This window comes from Phyllosticta citribraziliensis (assembly GCF_038025025.1).
Source record: "Phyllosticta citribraziliensis strain CPC 17464 chromosome Unknown J3D65scaffold_4, whole genome shotgun sequence".
Taxonomy (NCBI): Eukaryota; Fungi; Ascomycota; class Dothideomycetes; order Botryosphaeriales; family Phyllostictaceae; genus Phyllosticta; species Phyllosticta citribraziliensis.
Genome location: NW_027117341.1, coordinates 822,578 through 846,728, shown reverse-complemented (window position 1 = coordinate 846,728; position 24,151 = coordinate 822,578). Strand labels below are relative to the sequence as shown.

Sequence of the window (24,151 nt, the reverse complement as noted above, 5' to 3'; positions counted from 1 at the left end):
AGAAGGGAAGGGAAGGGACGGGCAGGGCAGGGTATCGAAGGCGACGGGCCTGACGATGGATGTTGTCGAACAGTCAGTCGGTCGGTCGACAGTGGAGTGGAGTGGAGTGGAGAGGGCCCCCCCCTGTTGTCTGTTGTAGTCGGACTAAATTTAGCGTGCCTTAGGGGCCAAAACACGGGCATGCGCGGGGCGGGCAGAGACGCCTTTATGCGAAACCCGCTGCCGCCTCCCGCTAGCGTAGAGTAGTACCTAGTCGACGTGAGAAAGAACGAAGGCAATTATTGCTGGAGAGCTGCTTGCAATGGTGAAGCGGCTGGGGCCGTCAAAATAACTCCATCGCCCAGGTTTGGATTCCCCGGACTCGACTCTCTGACGCGTCGCCGCGATCTGCACCCTCGCCGCGGCCTGTCCCGCAGGCAATTGGCAATTGGCAATCATGGTCGCGCCAGTCGCCAATGTCGAGTCGAGTGCGTAGGGTGCAGGAGCAGTGCCACGGCAGCGCCAATCCACGCTCCCTACACGTACAGTCTTCGTCTCCACCATCGTGGCTGGGAGGGACTTGTGACAGCTGCCACCGGCCTCGAGGCTGGGAGCTGGCGCTGGGAGCTGGGAGCCGGGCAGGCAAGCAGGGGCAGGCAGGGGTATAGCGACACCAGAATTCTTCGTCTTCTCCTGATGCTCCTCAGTCCGTCCTCACCGCTCGTGCCGTGTGGCAAACGGATTGCGGACTGCGGGCATGGCATGCTGAGCCGTCTTCAGTTCCGTTGACCATATCCGCTGGCCTGGCCTGGCCTATTCGGGACGTCGCATCAGTTCGTGATGGGCGCTATTCTTAGCCGCCGCCTGGCTGTACGAGTAGGGGGGAAGCCGGGAGGTGGCCTGCCTGAGCCCGAGCCTCTTGGGACTTGGGATTTCATTGGGCCCGGGCGCCACCACCACCACCACCACCAGCAGTGGAGTGCACTAGCAGCACCGGCTCCAGCCCGCGTCTCGCCCTTTGCCGACGCTACCGCTACATCCTTCGGCTCGGTTTGGACGCCCGATGCTCAACACCAAAGCCCGCTGCCACTTCTTCCTACCCGACCTGACCTGACCTGGCTTGCCAATTCCTCTTCCTCTTCCGCCTCCTCCACCTCCGCCGCCCTTTCTTTTGCTTCCTTCCTTCTGCTCCTCCCGCCTCCTACCGCAAACTATCCTCCCTCTTCGCTCGTTTACACGCCAACGACGCTCGCTCAACTCTTCGTCCACCTCCTCCCCCGTCCGCGACGCCGCCGCCGCTGAACTGCATCCCTAAACACCGCGCCCTTCCCACGTGCCCGACCCCGACCCCCCGAGCCCGTCCTCTCCTCCCCCCCTTACAACTCGCCAGCTGCACTCGACTCCGGCCCGTCTTCCCATCAGACACCTCCACACACCAGTCCCGCCATTGGGACTCGGCCGCAGTCATGGCCCTACACTCCATGGGCAACTCGCAAGCCCAGCACCTCCAGGCTTCGCTGCCGGCTTTGCCAGGCCACTTGCAGTCAGATACCCACATCACCGCACACATCGCGAGCCGCTTTCACGCCCACTATCCCACCGCCCAGCTCTCTTCGCACGGTCTGGTATCCCTCAACACCTACACCTCGTCGTCGAGAGGCCCAAATGGAGAAGTCGAGGGAAGCGCAATGGGCGCCTGCCAGGACCTGGCCAAGAGGGCTTGGTTGAGGCTAGGCCACCGCAGCGAGAACCAGGCCGTCCTCTTTCTGTAAGTTGTGTTTCGAAACAATTCTGTCCGCTCGCTAACGACTGGTTGTAGTGGTGAATCTGGTTCTGGCAAGACGACGCTGCGTTGCCACTTGCTTTCGTCGTTGCTTGCATTCTCGTCGACGCCCTTGTCCTCCAAGATCTCGTACGCGTCATTTGTTTTTGACACGCTGACGAGCACAAAATCCCTGACAACGCCCATTGCTTCCAAAGCCGGTCTTTTCCTTGAGCTCCAATATGACACGGCAACCTCGACTCATCCCACGCTTATTGGAGGCAAGATTTTGGACCACAGGTTGGAACGCAGCAGAATCGCTTCCGTCCCCACCGGCGAGCGCAGCTTCCACATTTTGTACTATCTGCTCGCGGGCACAAGTGCGGCCGAGAAGCAACATCTCGGCCTTGATGCAAACCATGGGCCCGACGGCCGCAGAATCACCGGTGGCACCAAAAGATGGCGCTATCTCGGCCACCCGACCCAACTCAAGGTTGGCGTTAATGACGAAGAGGGTTTCCAGCAATTCAAGAACGCCCTGAGGAAGCTCGAGTTCCCTCGCAGCGACATTGCCGAAATCTGTCAGATTCTTGCAGTCATCCTTCACATCGGACAGCTCGAATTTGCAACCGGCAAAGCTACTACTCCAACGGCCGACGACAGTGGTGGGTACTCGCATGAAGGCGGCGAAAATGTCACTATTGTCAAGAACAAGGAGACTCTTTCCATCGTTGCTGCTTTCATGGGTGTCAGCATGGAGGACCTGGAGCAGAGCTTGGGCTACAAATCAAAGACCCTTCACCGAGAGCGTGTGACCGTCATGCTCGATCCGAAGGGAGCTCGCCAGAATGCCGATGAGCTTGCCAGGACCCTGTATGCTTTGCTCGTGGCCTACGTCATGGAGACGATCAACCAGCGAGTTTGTGCAATGGACGACGCTGTTTCAAACACTGTCTCTATCGTTGATTTCCCCGGCTTTTCTCAGGTCTCCTCGACCGGTTCCACCCTTGACCAGCTCCTCACCAACGCTGCCTCCGAGTGCTTGTACAACTACGCCCTGCAAAGCTTTTTCGAAAAGCAAGATGAGTTCCTGTCAACCGAGGAAGTCAGCATTCCCCAGACCAGCTACTTTGACAACTCGGAAGCAGTCAAAGGTCTGCTGAAGCCCGGCGTGGGTCTGTTGAGCATCCTTGACGACCAGATGAAGCGCGGCAAGACGGATTTGCAGTTTTTGGAGAGTTTGCGAAAGCGTTTCCAAAACAAGAACCAGTCCATCATTGTCGGCAGCTCCACAACTGTGATGCCCGGCAGCAACTTCGCAACGCCCAACAACACTGCTGCTTTCACAATCAAGCACTACGCTGGAGAGGTGGATTACCCCGTTGATGGCCTGCTCGAAGAGAATGGCGACATCATTTCTGGCGACCTTCTCAACTTGGTCCGCAACACCAAGAGCGACTTTCTTCGTGAACTCTTCCAGCAAGATGCGCTCAACACTGTGGTGCATCCCAAGGAGAGATCTGCCGTCATGCAAGCATCTGTCAGCTCCAAGCCTATGCGCGCCCCCAGCATGGCTAAGAGAGGCCAGCGGCCTTCGCGTTTTGGCTCGGTCAAGGCGAAGCCGCAAGAGGAGGAGGATGATGCCATGAGCGAGGTGTCGCAGACCACGAAACGAAAGGCGAGTGCAGGCAAGCAAGCTGGTGCTGCTGGTCAATTCCTTGCCTCACTCGACAACATAACAAAGTCCCTCGCCATATCAGACACCAACCCCTACTTTGTCTTTTGTTTGAAGCCCAACGACCGCCGCATCGCCAATCAATTCGACAGCAAATGCGTGAGGTCTCAAGTCCAAACATTTGGTATCGCCGAAATCAGCCAGCGTCTTCGGAACGCTGACTTTACTCTTTTCCTGCCATATGGTGAATTCCTGGGCCTTGCTGAACAGGAAGCTGTCATGGTGGCTTCTGAGCGGGAAAGAGCCGAGATGATTTTGGATCAAAAGGGTTGGCCGTCGAACGAGGCACGAGTCGGCGCCACTGGCGTCTTCCTCAGCGAGAGATGTTGGCTCGAAATAGCCGATGTGTCCACAATGCACACTGGCGGTGGCAGCCGGTACATCGGAGGGGACTACGACGACGACAACGGCTTACTTGCCCCCGCTGATGCCCACCGCAACGAGTCCCGGGTCCACCTCATGGGCACCCCGTCTCCTGGTGCTCTTTACCAGGACGACAAGGCCAGCTACTTTGGAAGCCGTGAGCTCGACGCTCGTTCCGAGGCAGGGCACTCGGCAGTCAATGGTGACTTGTTCCACGGGTTAGAGACCCGAGAACAAATGGAGGAGAAGGGCAACGAGACCAAGCTGGAAGAAGTCGAGTCCGTCAAGGTCTCTGGCAGCCGCAAACGTTGGACGAGATTTGTGTGGGCATTGACCTGGTGGATGCCTGACTGGGCGGTCAGGAAGATTGGCAAGATGCCCCGTCCCGACGTGCGCATGGCTTGGAGAGAAAAGGTTGCCATCAACTTCATCATCTGGTTCATGTGCGCCTGCGTCATCTTCATCATGATTGGTTTCCCCAACCTCATTTGCCCAACTCAACACGTCTACTCGGAAGCCGAACTCACCAGCTACAACGGAAAGAACGGCAAGTCATCATACGTTGCCATCCGTGGCATCGTTTACGATTTGAACGCCTTCATGCCAATCCATTATCCCAGCATCATCCCAACCAAGAGCTTGAAAAAGTACGCCGGCAAGGATGCCACAAACCTTTTCCCGGTTCAAGTGTCCGCCCTTTGCAACGGCAAAGATGGCTCCATCAACCCGGCCGTTCAACTCGACTACAAGAATCACAACTACTCTTCCTCGGGCACCTTGGTCAGTACTACCGACAAAAACGCCCTCTACCACGATTTCCGGTGGGCGACGAATGACAGCCGACCCGACTGGTTCTGGGAACAGCAGACGTATATGAAGGCAAATTACATGAAGGGCCGCGTCGGTTACAGTCCCCAGTATGTCAAGACGTTGGCCAAGAAACAAAATTCAATCGCCATTCTGCACGGCAAGGTCTACGACTTTACCTCGTACGTTGTCGGCGGCCGTGATCCAGACTTCCCGTGGTGGTACAACGGCACCAAGACTGGTATCGACTCCGACTTTATGGACGACCAAACCGTTCAACTCTTCCAGGCTCGCGCCGGCCAAGACGTGACCAAGTTATGGCAATCGATATCATACAACCAGACGATGCGTGAGAACATGCAAGGCTGTCTGGACTACCTCTTCTATGTTGGAGATGTCGACACGCGTAACTCGACTAGGTGCGTGTTTGCCAAATGGCTGCTGCTCGCTATTTCCATCCTGCTAGTCTCTGTCATCTTGTTCAAATTCTTGGCTGCGCTGCAGTTTGGAAAGAAGAACATGCCTGAGAACCTGGACAAGTTCCTCATTTGCACGGTCCCAGTCTACACTGAGGACGAAGATTCGCTCCGTCGTGCTATCGACTCTGCCGCGCGCATGAAGTATGACGACAAGCGCAAGCTTCTCTTCATCATTTGTGACGGTATGATTATTGGACAGGGCAACGATAGACCGACTCCCAGGATTGTACTCGATATCTTGGGCGTCTCCGAGGCCGTGGACCCCGAACCACTCAGCTTTGAAAGTTTGGGTGAAGGCATGAAGCAACACAACATGGGCAAGGTGTACTCTGGTCTGTATGAAGTACAGGGTCACATTGTTCCTTTCGTAGTCGTCGTCAAGGTTGGCAAGCCTTCTGAGGTTTCGAGGTATGATTGCATTTCTTACGTCACTTGATTGACATGACTGACTTGTAGCAGGCCTGGTAACCGTGGCAAGCGTGACTCCCAAATGGTTCTGATGCGTTTCCTCAACCGTGTCCACTACAACCTGCCCATGGCTCCCCTCGAACTCGAATTGCATCACCAGATACGGAACATTATCGGCGTCAATCCGACATTTTACGAGTTCTTGCTGCAAATCGATGCCGATACCGTTGTTGCACCAGATGCCGCCACTCGGTTTATAGCTGCCTTCCTGCACGACACACGCCTACTGGGTCTTTGTGGAGAGACTGCTCTTTCCAACGCCAAGTCGTCGTTTACCACAATGATGCAGGTGTACGAGTACTACATCTCGCACAACCTTACCAAGGCTTTCGAATCCCTTTTTGGCTCCGTCACTTGCTTGCCTGGTTGTTTCTCCATGTACCGCATCCGCGCTGCCGAGACTGGTAAGCCACTTTTCGTGAGCAAGGACGTTGTCGAAAACTACGCCGTCAACCGCGTGGATACCCTCCACATGAAGAACCTGCTCCACCTCGGAGAAGACAGATACTTGACCACGTTGCTCCTCAAGCATCACGCTCAGTACAAGACCAAGTACATCTTCCGCGCGCACGCATGGACAATCGCTCCCGACGACTTCAAGGTCTTCATCTCACAACGTCGTCGCTGGATCAACTCGACGGTGCACAACTTGATCGAACTCATCCCTCTGCAACAGCTTTGCGGATTCTGTTGTTTCAGTATGCGCTTCGTCGTTTTCCTCGACCTCATCTCCACCATTGTTCAGCCCGTCATCGTCGGTTACCTCGTCTACATGATTGTCCTCCTGGCAACGCACCCCGACACCGTGCCCATCATGACTTTCATCCTTCTCGGAGCCATTTATGGTTTGCAGGCTATCATCTTCATCCTCCGCCGTAAGTGGGAAATGATTGGCTGGATGATTATCTACATTTGCGCCACGCCCATCTTCTCACTCGGTCTGCCATTGTACGCGTTTTGGCACATGGACGACTTCTCCTGGGGTAATACGCGTGTCATCCAAGGCGAAAAGGGACAAAAGATTGTCGTTTCGGACGAAGGCAAATTCGATCCTTCCTCGATCCCCAAGAAGAAGTGGGAGGAATACCAAGTCGAGCTCTGGGAGGCGCAAACGCAGCGCGACGACCGCTCCGAGGTTTCTGGCTTCAGCTACGGCACCAAGTCGCACCTCAACGTCTACCACGGCGGAGGCGGCGGCTCCGAGTACGGGTTCCCGCCATCGCGGCCCATGTCGGGCATGGGCGGCGGCATGGAGATTCCGCGCTACGGCTCGCGGCTCAGCCTCGCGCCCAGCGGCTACGGCACGCCGTACGGCGACGGCGGAATGGAGATGGCGGACATGGCGCACATGCCGAGCGAAGACGCCATCTTGGCCGAGCTTCGCGACATTCTGCGCACGGCTGATCTGATGACGGTTACGAAGAAGAGCATCAAAATGGAGCTGGAGCACAGGTTTGGCGTCAGCATGGACCCTAAGAGGGCATTTATTTCAAGTGAGTACACCACGGAGACTTCCAAAGTATTGCAGTGCTAACAGTCGAATTTAAGGCGCTACCGAAGCGATTCTCAGTGGGCAGTTGTAATGATGAGGTAGTAGAAGAAGGAGAAGAAGAAGAAGCGAGCGCGAAACGAGCAAAGAGAACTCAGGAAAAAGGGAATTGTTTGTTTTTCTCTGGTATTGGGTGGGGATCAGATTTGATCATGTTTTTCTTTCTTTTCATCTAGCGCTTTCTCTCTCTTACATTACATTTTGAATCCTCCTCCCTCTCTCCCTCCCTCCCTCCCTTCTCACCTTCTTCCTATCGCACTCTCACGCTCTCACGCGAGACAGAGGCGGAAGGAAAGAGCAGAAAAAGACGACTCGCCAATCATCCAACATGCAAGCAAGCAGCTGTTTGTGTTGCTTTGTTTTTTGGGGTTCTTGTTGTTTGTCCGTTTCGTTGCGTTGCATAATTGGTGGTGGCGGTCATACTTAGGTATCTATCTCATCATCATCGTCATCTGAGTTGCATTCTTGTCACATCATCTTTGCCTCGACAACGCTATATCGTCTTTCTTTATCTTTCGAGCATAAGATCTTCACACATTTTGATGTTGATAATGGGGTGGTGGCTCTGGGCGGGAGGTGTGGTGTTGGAAGCATGCTCTTCCGTGCATGTACTTGGCCGGCATAAACTGGGTGGGCTGGGCTAGGGTGGGCTGGGCGCGTTGTCGCGGTTAGTAAACTCATCTCTCTATTTTGTCTATCTTGACTTTTTTTTGTGTACGCAGCATTCTTTTTCGTTTGTTTGTTGTTTTGATTGGATCGAAATTGAGATGTTGGATTAAGATTGAGATTTGGTCTCTGTGTGTTGTGATGATTGTAAAGGATGCTTGGCTTGGCTTGGCTTGGGGAGGGGGGGCTGGGCAAAGTAAACTGCCTTGTTGAACAATGCGCATATCTTTGTTCTCTATCCCATGTTCGCTGTTCTTTTGCTGTTTATCTAGGAGTGGTTCTGCACAAGTAATTATCATGATACTATGTGTGTAGCACAGCACGTGGCTGCTACTTGTTGAAGTATGTAATTGAGGTGGCGGATACCGGCACGCCCATCTGCCGCCGCGCTGTACTGCGCAGCGAATCTTATCTGGTGAAGCTAATTCTGTGGACGACGCATCTGGATTGGGTGTTTTAAGCTGGGAGGTTGGCCGGGGACAGGGGGGGCAAGACAGGGAGGGACCAAAGGGCGGACACAACACAAAGTAAGAGGTGAGAGAGTACCTACCTACCTAGTTTGACACTTTCCCTTCAGCCAGCAGGTTAGCCGGACGGCGGTAGTAGCAGGAGGAAGGTACACAAGTCCCTCCGCCAATTATTCAGCAGGCACGACACGACATCGCTCAACCCACCATCCATTCGTGCTCGAGACGAATCACCAGCACGAGTGAACGACGGGACGAGCGGGTGGGCGGACGGAAAGTAAAGCATGGCAGGGAGGCGTCCTGTTGCTTCCTCGGCTGAGTTGCCCCGCGCCACCCCGCTCCAACCTCTGCGAATGAAGTTACCCTGAAGACGAGCTGTGGAGCCGGATTGGGTCGCGCTGGGTGCTGTGCTGCGTACGCCTGGGGGTGTGGTAGGAGTAGGTCGGTTAGGCCATGGATGGGGTTTGATACGAGAGGGCTGCTTGCTTTGGGTTTCCGTTTCGTTGGATGATAATGTAGATGAATGTCCTTCTCCTCGCCGACTCTCGTCTTCCAGTTTCTCTCCGCGAAACGCAGATACGCAGTCCGTCTGGTGTGACAACACTCTCCAATTGTACTCCACAGAAACACAACCCCGCCATGTAATGCGCTGCAATGCGGGTTAAATGTAGTGCGGGGCGGGGCAGCGGGGTGGTGCGCAACCGAAGCCGATAACCATGCACGCGGATAGGCTTTCCATGGCAGAGCAGCAGCTGCTGCCAACGCCGACGAGCAGCACGAGGGAAAGGAAAGACAGCCGGAAAGGGCTAATTGTGGAGGTGGGTGGGATGTGCAAACAGCTGGGCCGGGCGCAGGCGGCTAAGGCTGAAAGAGGCGTGGCGTTGTACGCATGGGGTGAGATGATATAAAAGACCCTGTGGTGGAAGGTTTGAGTTGATGAACTGTCTTCTTTCTTGACATGCGATAATAGAGCAAGATTTGCTGTAGACTTCTTCTTCTTGTTCTGCCGCCTATTGTTGTTGCTCCGCGGAGTCTGAGTTGGCTTGTCCGTGCTGAGCTCCCCTTGTCTCTGATCGTCACTTTCGTCATCGTCTTCTCCGCTACCTACCTTACCAGTTCTTGCTGGACATTGCTTCTTGACACCCCGCTTGCTGTGCTGGCCCGCCACAGACAGCTACATTTCTCGTGCACGTACACTGCAGAGTATCCCTCGTCTTACCAACATGTCTTCAACCATAACTACGCAACCCTGGCCAAACCCGCGGCCACTGCTCCCAGGAAAGCTTGCCATAGTGACCGGCTCCTCGCGCGGCATCGGCCGCGCTATTGCGCTGACATACGCCTACGAGGGCGCCGCCGTCGTGTGCGCCGACGTGTCCGCCGCGCCGCATCCACGCGCGGGTGCCGAGTACCGCTACCTCTTCGACGAGCTGGCGGCAGCAGGGGCAGACCTTCTGCCTACGCACGAGACGATTTCCAAGGTGGGCGCAAAGGCACTGTTTGTGGAGACGGATGTTGGCGTTGAGAAGAGTGTGGAGGCGTTGGTGGAAAGGGCCGTGTCGTGGGCGGAAGAGATTGGCTTGGGGAGGAGGCTTGATATGTGAGTTTTACTTCCTGCCTTTCCTTTAACCCGTGGTTTCTTTTCATTTTTGAGGAGGGGGCTTTCGTCATGTTTCCACGGACTGGTCTCTGCATCAACCCACTCGCATCAGAGCTAAAATTGAATGCCACTGCAGATTCGTCAACAATGCAGGCGTTGCTCCCGAGGGCAACGACCCGCGTCCCGTCTGGGAGCTCAACTTTGAGCGCATGTGGGAACCGACGATGAAGATCAACGCAAGCGGCGTGATGCTGGGGACCAAGCACGCGGCCAAGCAGATGATCTCCCAGGAGCCGTCGCAGAGCGGCGATCGGGGGTCGATTGTGAACATTTCCAGTATCTACGGGGTGACTGGAACGGGTCTGCAGGGTGAGTGGCCAGCTGAATGAACCTCGAGCCGAGACAGAGCTGATGATGTGTAGTCAGCTACAACGCGTCGAAGCACGCCGTAGTGTGAGTTGTTCATTGCTCAGCGGAGCTCGTTGGTGCGTTGGCTGACTGATTTCTTCCAGAGCGATCACCAAGACGGCCGCACTGGATTTGGCCGAGTATCGCGTCCATGTCAATGCCATTTGTCCCGGATGCAAGTAGCACCTCTGTGGCACATCTTCAGAGCTAACATCGTCCAGACGTTGACACAAGATTGCTTGACCCGATCCTCGTTGGCCATGATGAAGTCCGGACACACTTGGCAAAGAAGCATCCGTTCCGCGGCTTGGGAAAGCCAAATGACTTTACTCGTCTCGCTGTGTATTTGGGCTCGGACGACAATACGTGGATGACTGGGACGGCGATTCCTGTCGACGGCGGCTTCACCGCAAACTAGATGGAGTTGAGAGTCAAGATGTGCGACCTGGGTCATTCATAGTCTAAGTTCGTACATATATACATGGGTTCAGATACATGACATCATACATACCTGTGGCTTTTCCCCCCTTTGCGCCTTTGCTCCAGCGTTTGAGCTCCTGGTCCTGGTCTTTAACCTTTCGTATCTTTTGATTCGTGTTTGCTCGTGACCCCGTCTTTGCCATAGGACGTCGACTTTTCAATCTCTTCTTTCTCTTCCTTGAGCTCGTCCTTGGCCTTGATAGAATTTTCGACTTGCTCCACCGCGCGTTCAATTTCGACCTCCATTTCGGGCAAATGGTACTTCTCCGCCAAAAGCTTGCCATTCCATTTTTGTAGCACCATGACGTCTTCGGAGCCGTTGTTGGTCTGGCGCTCGACAATCCTTGCAACTTCTTGGATGTGTTCCCGTGTCGGCGGTGGTGACTTGCGCGAGTCTTCTCTCGTCGAGTGTATCAGGCCGGCTGCATAGGCTTCGTCAAGCTCGGCAGAGGGTGTAGGTTTTATCAGGTTGTGCTTCAGCAGGAACTCGAGGTGCTTGGATCCGGACAAGGCTTTCCAGTGCGAGTAAGCGCGGAAGACGAGATAGAAAAAGGGAATGTTGGGTATTCTGTGCCGGACGTCAGCAGTGATTTGGAAGAATCGATTTGGAGAACGCACATGGGAATCAGCGCAAACGGGGCAGAGATGGGCATGCCGACTATGCTCCACCAAAAGCGCTTCCTGTGCAGCGATTGTCTCTCGGTGGCCAGCTGTCTCAGCAGCGGGAAAACGCGATCATGTTTGAGGAAGAGACCCGGAAAGGTGACTTCGACCTTGTCGGTGCCGTCGAGCTCGGCCTGTCTCCGTCCACCGCTGAGGGCAGGTATTGTCTTCAGGCCCCATTCTTGGTAGGGTATCCGGCGCAGGACCTTGTTGCCGTGGAGGGTGAGGGAGCGTTTCCAGCCACCACGATACCAGGGAGCATGGTTGTCGGTTTTTTCCCAGTTGGCCCAGGTCTGATTTGCCTTGTTTGTGGCCTTGTCGAGCAGCGAGACTTGGTGGCCGGGGGTGGCGACGCCGGGGCGCTCGCAGTAGATCAGGGCGCGCCTGGTGGAGATGGGGAGGAGGAAGAGGCGCATCGTAGGAGGTTTGGAGTTGGGGGCGACGCGATAGGGCTCCGGGTCGGTAACCAGGTACAGGTAGGTAATGGACTGGTCAAGTCCCGGGTGTGGGAAAGGTTTCGACGGAGCGAGCCAGTCTGCGGCACACGACGTCGCGGAGCCGCATAACGTCACTCGCAATATCCGGAATCTCGTTCAAGCCATCTTCACCTCAGGTCAGGCTGCCCCAAGCGCAACCGGAAACCCGCCGGCTGCTCCAAGCATCATCCCAACCTCCACTCCAGCGCAGCTTTTCATTGCTGCTCTCCACCACCGAGCCCGTTGGGGGCTCATCCCAACTCTTATATCTCTACCTGGCGACTCTGCTCGCCCGTCCGCTCATTCATTCCACCCTCGCCGCCGTCAGGTCCACTCGTTCTGTCGCCATGGCCGCTGACGCCGACTCTCCCCCACAGTTCATCCCCCGTATGTTTACCCCATCAAGCACCCTCTCCAGCTCGTCGCCCTAACACTCGGACAGCCTGGGTGCGTTCCATCGCCCCCGATGCAGACATGCCCACCGAAGACCAAGAAAAAACCACGTCGCCGACCCTTCTGCTCCCTCGCACGCCGCAGTCCATCCGCCCAGCCACACACAACTCCCAACCCTCTCCTCGACCCAATGCCCCCGCCGGCCGTCGCTACGACTATGCTCGCCAGGCCATGCCTCCCATGCCCAGCGGCTCCCCCACCGAAGTCGCCTCAAGATGGCGCTCTTTCGCCCTGGCCTCGCAGTATCCCAACCCCCCATCCACTGCCAACCGCTCAGAGGTCGTGTCGCGTGACTGGATGCGGGAAAACATGAAGGACCTGGACGCGCCATGGGAGCCCGAGGAGCCCACTACACCGGACCCTGAAAAGCAGCCGGGATTCTGGCTCTTCACCCAAGACAAGAGGAAGAGACGCCTCAGCAAAATACATGTGAGACAAACCATCCGCAGTGTTTGACGCCTCGTGCTAGGCTTGCGTGATGTTTGATACTGTGCAAAACGTGACCACCGTGATTTGGTATTGACGTGTTGCAGCGAATCCTTATGCGCAATCCCTACATTCCTCTCATCATCCGCCTCAACGTCCTCATCTTTTCCGCTGCAGCCTTGGGCCTGTCTGCCCGCATATTCCACCTCATCGACCGTAGAAAGGACGGCTACGACTGCGACGCCGGTTCGTCCACGTACATGGCCATCATTGTAGATGTCGTTGCCATAGTCTATCTTTGCTACATTACTCACGACGAATACACGGCCCGACCGCTCGGTTTGCGAAATCCAAAGTCCAAATTACGACTCGTCTTTTTGGACCTCCTCTTCATCGTCTTCGACTCGGCCAACTTGAGTATCGTGCGTCGCTTTTCCATTCAATGTGTACAGTACTGACGGCTTGAACAGGCATTCCAGTCGCTAACAGATTCCACATGGGCTTGTGTTGAGCCCACCACCAACGCTGACCAGCTTATCCGGCGCTGCTACGCTCAAGATGTTTGCGCAAAGCAAAAGGCGTTGACAGCTGTCCTTTTGATCGCCCTAGTGGCATGGCTTGCAACTTTTGCAATCAGTACGCTCCGCATTGTGGAGCGGGTTACGCGCTGATTCAACCCATCCCTCCTTTGCCTTGTCCCTATGTTTGCCGATACTTCTCTTTAATTGCATTATACCCCGGAACAAAACTTCTCTTCTTCCTGCCCCTCAATTAAATCATTTCGGACCGTTGCGGCTGCTGTCGATGCTTTTGCCGAATGCGGAGACGGTCCCGGCAACGGATCTGCAGGAGTCAGCCTTGCCGATCAATTGCTACAGACGCATAGTCATCCGACTGTACCTGAAGATTAATCAATGTAGCCCTCTCCAATTGGTCTCAAGGCAATGCTGTGCGCTTGATGCCAGGTACGCGCTTAGCGGTTGGTTGCAGGTTTGCTCCAGCATGTAGAAAACGCATGCAGTTTCTCACGCTTCGACCCGCGTGGCCCACCATCCAAACCGTCTACTTTGGGCGTTTCCACCCTTTTCTCGCTGCTTTGGCCACGGCTCGTGGCTGTTTGACTCTTCGAGCCAAAGCCATGGAAACAATGCGATTGTTCGGCAGCATGCTGTCTCATCCTACAAGTCCACGAGATAAATCGGATTGCTTTCTCTGACAAGCTTTACAATTCGTGTCTTTCATTCGAATCGAATTTTCCACTGCAAGTCTCACCATGACATTTCCCTGGCATCGACGCTCCACACATCAGCCCTGGTACTCCACCCTTTGTCCTTGTATGTCATCTTCATGCATGCATACGCGCCGACACAGCCCTGACTCCGCTCCCTACGCCATCGTCCAAGATCAGGAGAATGAGCGCGACTTGCTCATCACACGCCCCCAGCTTGCATGGGTGAGGCGAGGCGGCGATCGAGGCAGCTTTTTCAGAGTGCGACTGCCAACTAGACGAAGTGCACTTCGCCACGCAGAGGATGAGCTGGAGAGGGAGGCGTGCGGATTCAGCCTCAGAGGAGGCGGAGACTCGACTGAGGGCGAAGTCTGCTGTTGTGGTGCGCGTCCTTTCGACCCGTTGACACGCGGTTGCGCATGTTGTCAAGAGAGGGGAGGAGTCAGAGGCAGAGGCAGCAGGAGATCTGATATTTGCATGCATGTCTCTCGCCGTCGCAGCTGGGGATGGGGCAGAACAACTCAGACCAGAAGAAGACTTTCATCGCGGAGGAACAACTACGAAGATCGTACCCCCATTTTGGACCGTGGAGACTTTGATGGACGGGATTTCATGCCTCAGACTCACCGTCCCTTCTCGCGCGGACCACCTCTCCAACCAAGGAGCCGCATCAGCAACCTCGCAGATCGTTTTTCCGACCTTGCTCTCAACTTGGGCCGTCTTTCGCCTCCTCCGTTCCTCTCCTCTCGTCCTCGTCTCCGTCCTAGTCTGAACAGCTTCAATCGTGGCCGCAGCCGCCGACGGCTTTTCGCAGACCGATCTCCCAGCACTCCGCGCACTATTCCCCTACTCATCCCGCGCTCTCGAAGCCACACTCGATCAAATCTTCGAGCTCGCCATGAACACAGCCCTCGATCACGTCGATTCCACCGCTCCCGCAGTCTGAGCCGCAGCCTCACCCCTCGGTCAGGGTCTTTTCGTCTAGGAACCAGCCGCTCACCTCCTCCCACCGTCCGCTTCCGCACTCCAACTCCATCACCGCCCGTCTCTGCCGCCTCGACCCCGTCCTTCATGCCGTCGCGCCGTCGCGGCGCTGTGTCCGCTCCCTCTGGCCCTCCACCCATGCACTTCGCCGACTTCGGCCGCAATCACGAACGCGAAAGACGCCCGTATCTCCGCCGCGGCAACAGACTGAGTTCGCCCTATGAATCACGATCCAGCTTCGGTATCAGTCCCGGCCGTGGGCAAGGCCGTCGCTCCCCTCTGTACCGTGGGTCCGGTCTCTCGTCCGACGAGGACAACGGCATGGCCATCAGTCTCGACCAGCTGCGTCGTGGTCGCTCAATGAGACGCCGCCGCTCGACTAGCATGCGTGATCGCAACGGTGCTGGATATCTGGACGACGATGACTTTAACGGCGTAAGGACCGATGGCCTGCATCTCCCGCGTATCCAGCGGCGCTACGCCATGCCTGCGGCACGGGAGCGCGAGCGAGATTTGGGCTTTGGAGGTCGCTTGAGGGGGGAGGAGGGCTGGCGCGATTGAGTGAGCGGGCTTCGGGTCGACACATGGGCAATGTGGTGTTGCTGCTGGGCTGTTCGTGGTGCGTTGAGATTATGATTGTTTCCTTTACCCTACGCGCTGCGCGCTTCTTCACTTGCTCTTTCTTTTTCACTTCGTCTTGGTCTCTATTCTTTCGCATGAGGTACACGTGGTGGACTGGCAGCATTCGATCTTTCCCTTTCATTCTCTTTGAGTTTTTCTTAAGCAGTAACGTCTCCTTTTGCTTCTCCTGACCTTATCGCTGTCACCAAAGCAACTCTGTGGTGCTTCCTCCTATAAACCTTCAACAATCGTCACTTTACATGCACATCTTGCGATGAAAAAAAGTCATTTCACTCTGTCCGGAGTCAAAGTCCTCGTAGGCGAGCTTGAAAGCGGCACGCTGCGGCGGGACACGATTTGAAGCGGCACTTCATTTTTCTCAAAGACTACTGTCAACAGGGCTTCCATTATTGTACCGACTATTACGAAGTTCATTCAAGATCCGTCATTATGCCAAAAAACAAGAGCTTATCATGCTTTCCTGTTGTCGCTCTCCAGGCCCCAGCTCGACATTAGTTCCACGTTCCTTCCAGTCTAGATACACTTTCTCAAGTCTTTTGATACAGGTACTTTCCTTCCTCCACTTTCAAAACCCATCCGACATCGACCAAAAGCAGGGAAAAAGGCTGCCCAGACCTTCGGGGTTGATGAAGTCGCCGGCCTTGAAGGTGGGGAAAGTGGAAGCAGGAGATGGTCTCGGCGGATATCCCAACAGACCAATCCGGACAGAACCGGGACCATCGTGCTCAACAAAAGTGCTGGACAGTACAACACATCGCTGAAGGTGTAAACACCAAGCGTGCCGTCCGTCGGGGCCACACGGTGGAGCAAAATGGCGCCCGGTGGAACCCGGCATTCGTCCCTCTGTGAACTCCTAGGCGCCCTGGTCGGACTGTCTTGTACATTCCTCCGCCTTGCGATTTCTCCGTTGACTCCTGCTTCGATGCCACCTCGGTCTCTTGGAAGTCTGGAGCCGCGGTAGTAAAGAACCCGGACGAGTCACTGGCTTGCCGTGTCTCCTGCCGGCCCGTCGACATGGTCAAGTCAAGTTCAGAACGGTCGAGGCAGGACCGCTGCTGCTCAGCTGGACGCGCTCTATGTGCGTGAAGTCGGGCAGTGGACTAGCATGAAGGTCAACCCCTGTCAAGGAGGAACAGTAGACTGGTACTCACTAAACTCCTCGGGAGGATCTGGGCCGCGACCGTTGATGCGCTGAAGTCGCTCCCTGAGATCTCCCGTAGCCATTGCGATGTGACGGAGGCGCAGTCCGTAGTGCTGCTGCGCGAGAGAAACGACATTGTTGATCTCCGCGTCACAGTCCCCTTGATCCCTTTGGAGAATGGCCCACCCGTCCATGACGCGCTTGAAGCGCTCGTCCTCGCCGAAGTCGTCCTCAAAGAAGATTTCAAACTTGGCCAGCTGGGGCATCATCCATTCGAAGAAAGCTACGATTGGCGTGATCAAGCCTGTCATTGGTAGTTGCTTCAAGATGTCGAGGATCTCGGGCGTGATGGTTGGACGGCGCGAGCGCAGGTTGTCCTCGAGGATGCCGTTCTTGGTGTAGAGCTGCGAGAACACCTCGTTGAGACGGGCCATCTCTCTTTGCTTCATTGCCATGCCTTCCTCGATGGTGCGCAGCATGCCTTCCGCGATGGTGGTGAAAACATCGAAGTCAGAGATGGGCGCCATGGTGTCGGAACGGTTGATAAGCTTAATGGTAGGAATTTGAAAAGTGAACAAGAAGAAACCAGTGGCTTTGTTTGATGAGGAATAATAAGTGATTTGAGTAACAAGTCGCAGTGGTTGAGAGATATAGGGGGGGTTAGTCTTGAGAAGTTCTTATGGTTTGGGAGGTGCCTGGTCGGCGACCAAAGACAAGAAGGACGGTCGACGCGCCACAGATGGAGTCACCCCAAGCGTCGCTTTAACACCAAAACTTTCTTGGTTTCTACTTGAAATGAGGAAGAAACGTTTTTAACACTCTTCAAGGTTCACTAGAAAAGACTATACAAAAAGTTCAGTTTCCAGTGGCCAGCGCGATGTGTCTGGCACACAAAGGTCATAGTGCCCCCTGACAACACACCTGACTATATCGACCTGCCTAACGAGCTTTTCCTCGAGCTCGAAAAGGAAAATGAATCCCTCCATCGCCTTTCGAAAAATCTCATCCTCGCTGAACCCGTCTTTGTACGCCCGAAATTGATCGCTTGTCATGCTTGCAGTTGAATTGGGCTGCTGAGGGTATGCTTGGAACTCTTTGTGTTTATCTGGTTTTGAGGGATGACAGACGGAATGATCTGCATAGTTTCTTTCGTCGCTTGAGTTCAGTGGTAAGCTTAGGATACAGTGTAGTCGCAAAGAAAAGGCAAGATAAAGGGAGCATAAGGCAGAAAGACAGTCGGCGTGCCGGGGACGGCATTACTTTGAAAAGGACTTTGGCATGGATCTTTCACGATTACCACTTGGAAGTAGGGAAGAGATTTGCTTTGACTACATTTGATGCTGAGCTTGGTCGTCAGAACTGGATTTGATTTTCCTGTTGTCGTCCTTTTCTGCCCAGAACCAAGCCAGATCTCATGTCTCTTTCCAATCCAGCTCCTCCATGCCTTCGTCTCGATTGATAGATCTTCCTCCGTACTGTTTCTGGACTAGGTATCGATGCTCTGGACTTGGAGCGCCGCACGCGGAGATCAGGTCGCGAACAATAGGCATTTCGGGGGTTTGAAGCCGCTATTTGTGAAAGGCTTGGAAAACCAACTCGCAGTTAGCTTGATCCGCCGCGTCCGATTGTGCAGCGTTGAGTTTGCCACTGTCAGAATGGTGTAGGGGCCGCCATGCTTCAAATGAAAGCGCTGTCGTGGTCGATGTTGCGCACCAGGGCCACCCGGTCACTTGAGACACGCAAGGGAGCGCGGCAGACTGGGGAGAACGATCAGCGAGTTACAGGGATCAATGAAAAGCCTGTACTTACCAAAGTCCGCGGGCGATGGCCAGTCGTCGTTGGCCTTCAAGAGCTCGACCCTCTGCACTGGAGACGTGCGTGCGAGGAGGCGGAAACGGAGCTCCTTGTTCTCCTTCACCTGGAGCATGACCTCTTCGACAGACTTCAGGAAAGCCGCGTCCACATTCTTGCAGACATCGAAGCCTTCCATCACCTTGGAGAACATCTCCTCTTTGCCGAAAGCGTCTTCGTACGTGATCTGGAAGTCGGCGAGGCGGGGAAGAAGGTATTCGAGAATGGTGAGCATGGGAGTGACGAAGGACTTGGTCAGTGGCTTCTTCAAGATCAACCAGGCGGGTAGAGTGATAGGAGCGTAGGAGTTGCTGATGTGCGTCCTCATCGTCATGTTGTCGTTCCAGATCTGATAGCTGACCTGCTCCAACCGCGCAAACTCAGTGTCCTTGATAGCCTTGAGTTCCTCGATCAGAGACAAGAATTCGCCGGAGAGCTTTGCGAACTCAGCAGGAGTTGCGCGGTTGCGAAGAGTAGACATTGCTGTGGTCGAGAAAGAATTCAGGAGTAGGTGATCTTGACTTGAAGAGCAGGTTGTTGGAAGCTTGGCCGGAAAGTGGGGAAGAACAGTGGTCGTAAATAAGGGCTATCAGAGGGCGCAAAGCTTGGGCCCTTCCAGTTGCACCTGCAACTCATCTAGGGTAGCGCCATTCACTTCAGTTCACATCGCGGGCGGCATTTGCGGCACGTGCTCAACCGCCGGAATATAACAGAAATGTTCCACGCGTAGTGTGCCTGCGATGAACCAATCTTCAATATACAGCATTCCAGAACTGTGAAAAGACTAGAAATAATTTGAAACGATGCAAAAGTTTGCAAGAACGACAGTCTTTGGTTGTAAAATGCGCTTCAGATAGATCTCAGGGGTAAATCCAGGGGTTGGTCTTTTGAAGAAGGCACTTTGCAATTGACCGATAAATGTGATCCCGATTCACGATATAAGCGGAAACTCAATAGTTCAAGCACTTTCAAGGCTGGTGGGCCAAGTATAGGCACTCTCTGCAAGTCTATACAGATGAAGCGCCTGTATGAGCGGCCCTGAGCGACTGAGGACTAGCGTGATCCTTCATTGAATCTACAAGTCGCGGCTCTGCTGCGTGGATAGTGCCATCTGCATCTTTCTGCTCATGTAATTCTTGTCCATGTCCCTCCATGACGGATGTTGCAAGGTAAGGCGAACTGAAGTAGCTTGTTCTTCACCGCAGCACCAAACTTTTGCACTGAGTGCTTCCACACCCTCTCTTTGCAGAATTGGTACGCAGGACATCACTCGTCAACTAATCCATGTGGAAAGTAGCAGTGATAGCGCTGCTGCAAATTCGGCGACGTCTTTTCCGTTTAGAGATAGGCGCATCCTCGTTGAATGAGCTGCCGAGCGAAGAAACTTTTGAGTCAGAAGTGCAGTGCGCAGAGAACGCGGTCGAACCGTCGACAGTCAAGTCAGTGGGCACGGTGGGCCCGCCAACACTGAGACTGTCTTCCGTATCGGACGGAGAGCTCTCTGGATCGGTTGCAATAGCCAAGGAATGATCTTCAGCAGACCACGACGCGGGTGGAGTAAACGCTTCGTAGAGTTCTTCCGAGATGGATTGAGGTAGCTCATCTTGTTCAATGCTTGTGTGTTGAGACCCGTCGCTTTGCTGATCTTCGATTCCCCCTCCATGCTTCTCCTGGTCTTTTTGGGTCGTCTCATTCTGACCAGCAGGCTGCACGAATCTTTCAGCACCAGCGAAGCAAGCACTGGTCCGGCGAGGAGTTTGTCTGACGCGCCCTAACACAGGTTCTTTCAATTTCTGTGTCGCCTTCTTGCGTGCAGTCTCCCAGGCTTCGGACGCCGTTTGCATGGGCTCGCTTGCGCTGTTTTGGAATCTTCAGCTCGATCGGATCGCGGTCACCCCGGTCTTGTCGCTCTGAGGTCCTGAAAGTAGGCGCCGGTCCGAATCCCAAGTGTTGCTTGACGACGTCTGCCGCGCGCGTTGTGTTGATTTCAGAAGGATGCAGTCGTCCACCGTTGCGCGCTCCGTAGACCCTATCGACGTATGTACTGGGACCATAGATGACCGCAACGTCTTTGTGTGGCGCATCTCGAACTTCCAGTCCGTGGAGAATCTCCAGCGACCGCTTGTGTTTCGTGGCCACCGGTGTCATTGTTGGATTTTTGGAGCAGAGCCTGAACGCGGAAAAGGCATTGAATTCGATGGAGTAGTTTTGATGAATCTTGACATGAAATGAAAGTTGGAAGGTGAAAGTGACGACGGTTCGTTTCTCGCGTCACGTAGAAGAAAAGCGCGCGCAAGCGCTCGCGCGTGTTGACGCCCCCAACCACCAACTTCGACGCGCTGTAGGGGTGCCTGACGTCCATCTCAAGGCAGAAACTTTGCGTACGGCAACGAAAACTTGGAAATAATTAGGCGAAGAAAGTAGGACCGCAAATCTGTATGTTTTTTGTGCAGATCTAGGTCATTCGAAAGCTTCGATGTTGCTCTCTCTGATCGATGGGGTTGTAACAGAGACATTGTCCTCTGGGGCATCCTCCTCGTTGATTCCACAACCTTCCTGACCAAAAAGCCCTTCGCTGAAGTCCAACCAGAGAGTGTCCCAAGCGCCCCTGATATCTTCATCCCACGTTGTCCGTCCGCGGAATCCCATGTATTCGCCTTGAAGGAGATCAGACTCGAATTCTCGCGTGTTTTCCAATTCCCGATTTCCCTTTCAAAAGTCCTCCATTCCCAACCGACCAAATCCCAGCATCCATACCGAAGACTGTTGTTTGGAGAGTGTGCCATTCAAGATCAACGATTGATGTTGTCGAACAGAGCACAGAGCTCGTCCTCTCCCGCCTTATCACCATCGTTGATTTCACAAATGCGCCCGGACGGAGAAGGCGATCTGTCGATGGAGAAGGCGCGGGAGCGCTGCAGTTTGCGGCGCGGTTTCTTGACCGGCGAGGGAGTCTTCTTCTCCGGACTTGGTCTCTCCGTTGTGTTTGTAGGCCTTGATTTGGCGGCACCGTTGGAAGTGATGGTTGTTCGGCGCTTCGAGGCGGGAGCTTCTTCGCCACCATCCTCAATTTCGCAGACGCGTCCGGACGGAGAAGGCGACCTGTCGATGGAGAAAGCGCGAGAACGTTGCAGCTTTCGGCGTGGTTTTTTGACAGGCGATGGTGAATTCTTCTCCGGACTTGATGTCTCAGTGGTGTTCTCAAGCCTTGTTTTGGCGGCGCCGTTGGAAGTGACGCTTGTGTCGCGCTTCGGGACTACAGCTTCGCCTTGGTCGGAGGCGTGGATGGCTCTGAGGGCACTCATGAACCTTCCGTCGCTGTGGATGTCAACCGCAAAATGATGTGGCTGCTGCTGCTCGTGTTTGTGCTGCAGAGCTGTGTTCTCGAGGCTCGGGCTCTCTGGGTCGCTCTCGGAGGATGTCTGGGGTTGTTTGATCGCGGTCGAGGTAGCAGGACCGGAGAAGCCAGAGGTGCTCGGCGAATCGCCATCTCGAGAGCTTGCTATGCTCGGAGGAGAAGAGGACGAGGCGCGAGAGAGATTTGATTGGACCATGATCTGCGAGGAGCATGAGCGTCATGATTCCGCACTTTTGAGTAGAAGGAAGAATTACCGAAGTGATTCTGAGCTCGAAAGAGATAAAATGCCGCTGAATGCGTTGAAGAATTGCAGGCGTGCGAGTTTTCGTGGATGTTTTGAAGTGTTGTTGTTTGGTTGTACTGCGAGAGGAACCCCAGGAAAATATATAGTCACCGTCGCGATGTTTACACACAGACCACCTGTATCGAGGCAGCAACCAGTCCGCACTGAGGATTAACACTCGAGGGTGTTAATTTTTACTTGCCCTGCAAACACTCAATGGACAAGAATATACAACATTGATCCAGGAAAGACTCTAACAAAGCAAGGAAAAGACTATCAAATTCTCAACACTAACTAACGTGCCGGCCACCAAGCCGGTACCAAAAGACGAGATCATTTCGTCTTCTACTTTCCTTTCGATCTGGAGGGAAACGGTACTGACTCACCACTCAAACCCTACCCAGGCAAGACCCACGCAACAAAGCCTACTACAGCTCATCGAAGAAGTCCAACTCGGCGTCGGAAATCTCAGACAAGTCTCCATACAGCCTCGCAACCTGATCGATCGCCTCCAGCTCATCCTGGAAGTTCTTGTCTCCGTCCGAGGAACAGGACGTGCCAGCGCTCTCGTCCCTCTTCCTCTCTTGTTCTTCTTTTCCACGATCGGGCAAGCCCGTCGGCGAGGTGAGGCGGGCGCGTTGCAACTTGCGCCCAACCGTCCGTGGATGCGATGGGCCACTGCGGCGGCGCGCAGCTGCCCCTTCATCGCTCGCGCCATTCATGGAGTCAGTGGTCTCGGCAACATTGCCAGCGGCGGTGGCGGTGGCCTGACGCGTCTGCGCAACGACAGCGGCGCTATCGTCGTCGACAGAGCGGCGGCCGCCGCGTCCAACGCTGCGTTGAGATGCTTGTCGTTGTTGCTCGCCGGCCTGCGCGCGCTCTTGTCGGATATGCGCCAGGACGAGCTGCTTTGCGCGCGGAGGCCCGCGCTGCAGCGGCAGCCGGCTATTGCCGCTGACGGTGCTCTGCACCGAGTAGTTGATCACGCTCAGAGCGCGGTCTTTACGGAAGCCGCGCGGACGCGGAGGCATCCGGGGGCGAGGGGGCGGGTTGCGCTGGTCTCGTTCTTCACCTTCCATGCTGTGGGAATGGTTTGGTGAGGGAGGAATGATAAAGGGGGAAAGCGGATTTTATAGTCGAGCGTGAGGGTAGACATTGTGGTAATGTCTATGTACAAACGGACGGTTGCTGTTGAGAAATCATGGAGCGTCGAGCGTGCGATATTGGAAAGATGTTAGCTGGCAAAACAAGGCGTGGTCTAACACCTCAGGGCATCGACCTTGAACAGTGATACCCCTGAGAATTTCTTCGAGCCTGATCGGACGAAACAGTCAGCATGATCGATCATATCGTTCGAATATTCGCTCATTCACCTCGCACATGCCGCATCTTGCAAAAATCCCGGGTTGAAGACAATGCTTATTTTTCTGCCGAAGCAAAACTTACTCAGAGCTCGAGAACACTTACCCAGACTCAATCGAACGGCACAAGCTCAGCACGGAATGCCGCCTCGTCCTCCTCCGAAATCTCAATCGCTTCTCCAAAGGAAGATGAAAAGTCTTGCTCCATCTCATCGTGAGAAGGAGAACATCGCGAGGACGCCACGGCATGGAAGTGCTGCTTTTGCTGCTGCTTTTGCTCCAAAGACGCAGCCGACCCCCTAGACCCACCTCTATCTGCACGCTCGCGCGCATCGCGCTGCAACAGACGACCACGCCGTGACTGAGTCTGAGCCTCCACCCGCGCAGCCGCTTCCTTCTCTGTAATATGCCGCAGCACCGTCTCTCTCATGCGGACAGCATGCGAGCCAGATGCACAGGCGGCCGGGCTATTGGGCGCGTTCAGCACGTTGTAGTTTACGACGCTGAGTTCGCGATGCAGCA

The 24,151-nt window shown here is 54.8% G+C and overlaps 8 protein-coding genes across 8 annotated transcripts; 5 read left to right on the top strand and 3 right to left on the bottom strand.

The window, feature by feature from the left end:
* Window positions 1-1,445: 1,445 nt before the first annotated feature.
* J3D65DRAFT_549894 (chitin synthase ChsE) lies at window positions 1,446-7,127 on the top strand (the record flags this gene model as incomplete). The annotated part of the gene is made up of 3 exons (XM_066796975.1): window positions 1,446-1,747; window positions 1,799-5,533; window positions 5,582-7,127. The coding sequence occupies 3 exons, from the start codon at window positions 1,446-1,448 to the stop codon at window positions 7,125-7,127; spliced, it is 5,583 nt and encodes a 1,860-aa protein (XP_066656811.1).
* A 1,896-nt stretch (window positions 7,128-9,023) lies between these two features.
* On the top strand, window positions 9,024-10,798 carry J3D65DRAFT_618952 (putative short chain type dehydrogenase). Its single transcript, XM_066799698.1, has 5 exons — window positions 9,024-9,875; window positions 10,012-10,244; window positions 10,298-10,328; window positions 10,388-10,458; window positions 10,505-10,798. The coding sequence occupies exons 1-5, from the start codon at window positions 9,499-9,501 to the stop codon at window positions 10,699-10,701; spliced, it is 909 nt and encodes a 302-aa protein (XP_066656810.1). The 5' UTR covers window positions 9,024-9,498; the 3' UTR covers window positions 10,702-10,798.
* A 55-nt stretch (window positions 10,799-10,853) lies between these two features.
* On the bottom strand, window positions 10,854-11,842 carry J3D65DRAFT_645038 (mitochondrial K+-H+ exchange-related-domain-containing protein; the record flags this gene model as incomplete). Its single annotated transcript, XM_066802189.1, has 2 exons — window positions 10,854-11,331; window positions 11,382-11,842. The coding sequence occupies 2 exons, from the start codon at window positions 11,840-11,842 to the stop codon at window positions 10,854-10,856; spliced, it is 939 nt and encodes a 312-aa protein (XP_066656809.1).
* Window positions 11,843-12,046: 204 nt separating this feature from the next.
* Window positions 12,047-13,753, top strand: J3D65DRAFT_283002 (uncharacterized protein). The gene is made up of 4 exons (XM_066795094.1): window positions 12,047-12,289; window positions 12,345-12,784; window positions 12,889-13,203; window positions 13,252-13,753. Exons 1-4 carry the CDS (start codon window positions 12,250-12,252, stop codon window positions 13,450-13,452), a joined length of 996 nt encoding a protein of 331 aa, XP_066656808.1. The 5' UTR covers window positions 12,047-12,249; the 3' UTR covers window positions 13,453-13,753.
* Window positions 13,754-14,054: 301 nt separating this feature from the next.
* Window positions 14,055-15,554, top strand: J3D65DRAFT_601609 (uncharacterized protein; the record flags this gene model as incomplete). The annotated part of the gene is made up of 1 exon (XM_066798051.1): window positions 14,055-15,554. One exon carries the CDS (start codon window positions 14,055-14,057, stop codon window positions 15,552-15,554), a length of 1,500 nt encoding a protein of 499 aa, XP_066656807.1.
* A 2,899-nt stretch (window positions 15,555-18,453) lies between these two features.
* On the bottom strand, window positions 18,454-19,108 carry J3D65DRAFT_666248 (uncharacterized protein; the record flags this gene model as incomplete). Its single annotated transcript, XM_066802906.1, has 2 exons — window positions 18,454-18,533; window positions 18,586-19,108. 2 exons carry the CDS (start codon window positions 19,106-19,108, stop codon window positions 18,454-18,456), a joined length of 603 nt encoding a protein of 200 aa, XP_066656806.1.
* A 2,311-nt stretch (window positions 19,109-21,419) lies between these two features.
* Window positions 21,420-22,181, bottom strand: J3D65DRAFT_666246 (uncharacterized protein; the record flags this gene model as incomplete). The annotated part of the gene is made up of 1 exon (XM_066802905.1): window positions 21,420-22,181. One exon carries the CDS (start codon window positions 22,179-22,181, stop codon window positions 21,420-21,422), a length of 762 nt encoding a protein of 253 aa, XP_066656805.1.
* A 515-nt stretch (window positions 22,182-22,696) lies between these two features.
* On the top strand, window positions 22,697-23,619 carry J3D65DRAFT_693075 (uncharacterized protein; the record flags this gene model as incomplete). The annotated part of the gene is made up of 1 exon (XM_066803951.1): window positions 22,697-23,619. A coding segment is annotated over one exon (672 nt), but the record flags the coding sequence as incomplete, so codon positions are not given.
* Between the last annotated feature and the right edge of the window lie 532 nt (window positions 23,620-24,151).

Bases quoted from the DNA above. Each gene is read 5' to 3' on its own strand.
- J3D65DRAFT_283002 (XM_066795094.1), top strand. From the start codon at position 12,250: ATGGCCGCTGACGCCGACTCTCCCCCACAGTTCATCCCCC. The intron at 12,290-12,344 runs GTATGTTTACCC...ACACTCGGACAG, and splicing joins TCCCCCACAGTTCATCCCCC to CCTGGGTGCGTTCCATCGCC. The intron at 13,204-13,251 runs GTGCGTCGCTTT...CGGCTTGAACAG, and splicing joins ACTCGGCCAACTTGAGTATC to GCATTCCAGTCGCTAACAGA.
- J3D65DRAFT_618952 (XM_066799698.1), top strand. From the start codon at position 9,499: ATGTCTTCAACCATAACTACGCAACCCTGGCCAAACCCGCGGCCACTG. The intron at 10,245-10,297 runs GTGAGTGGCCAG...GATGATGTGTAG, and splicing joins GACTGGAACGGGTCTGCAGG to TCAGCTACAACGCGTCGAAG. The intron at 10,459-10,504 runs GCAAGTAGCACC...AACATCGTCCAG, and splicing joins CAATGCCATTTGTCCCGGAT to ACGTTGACACAAGATTGCTT.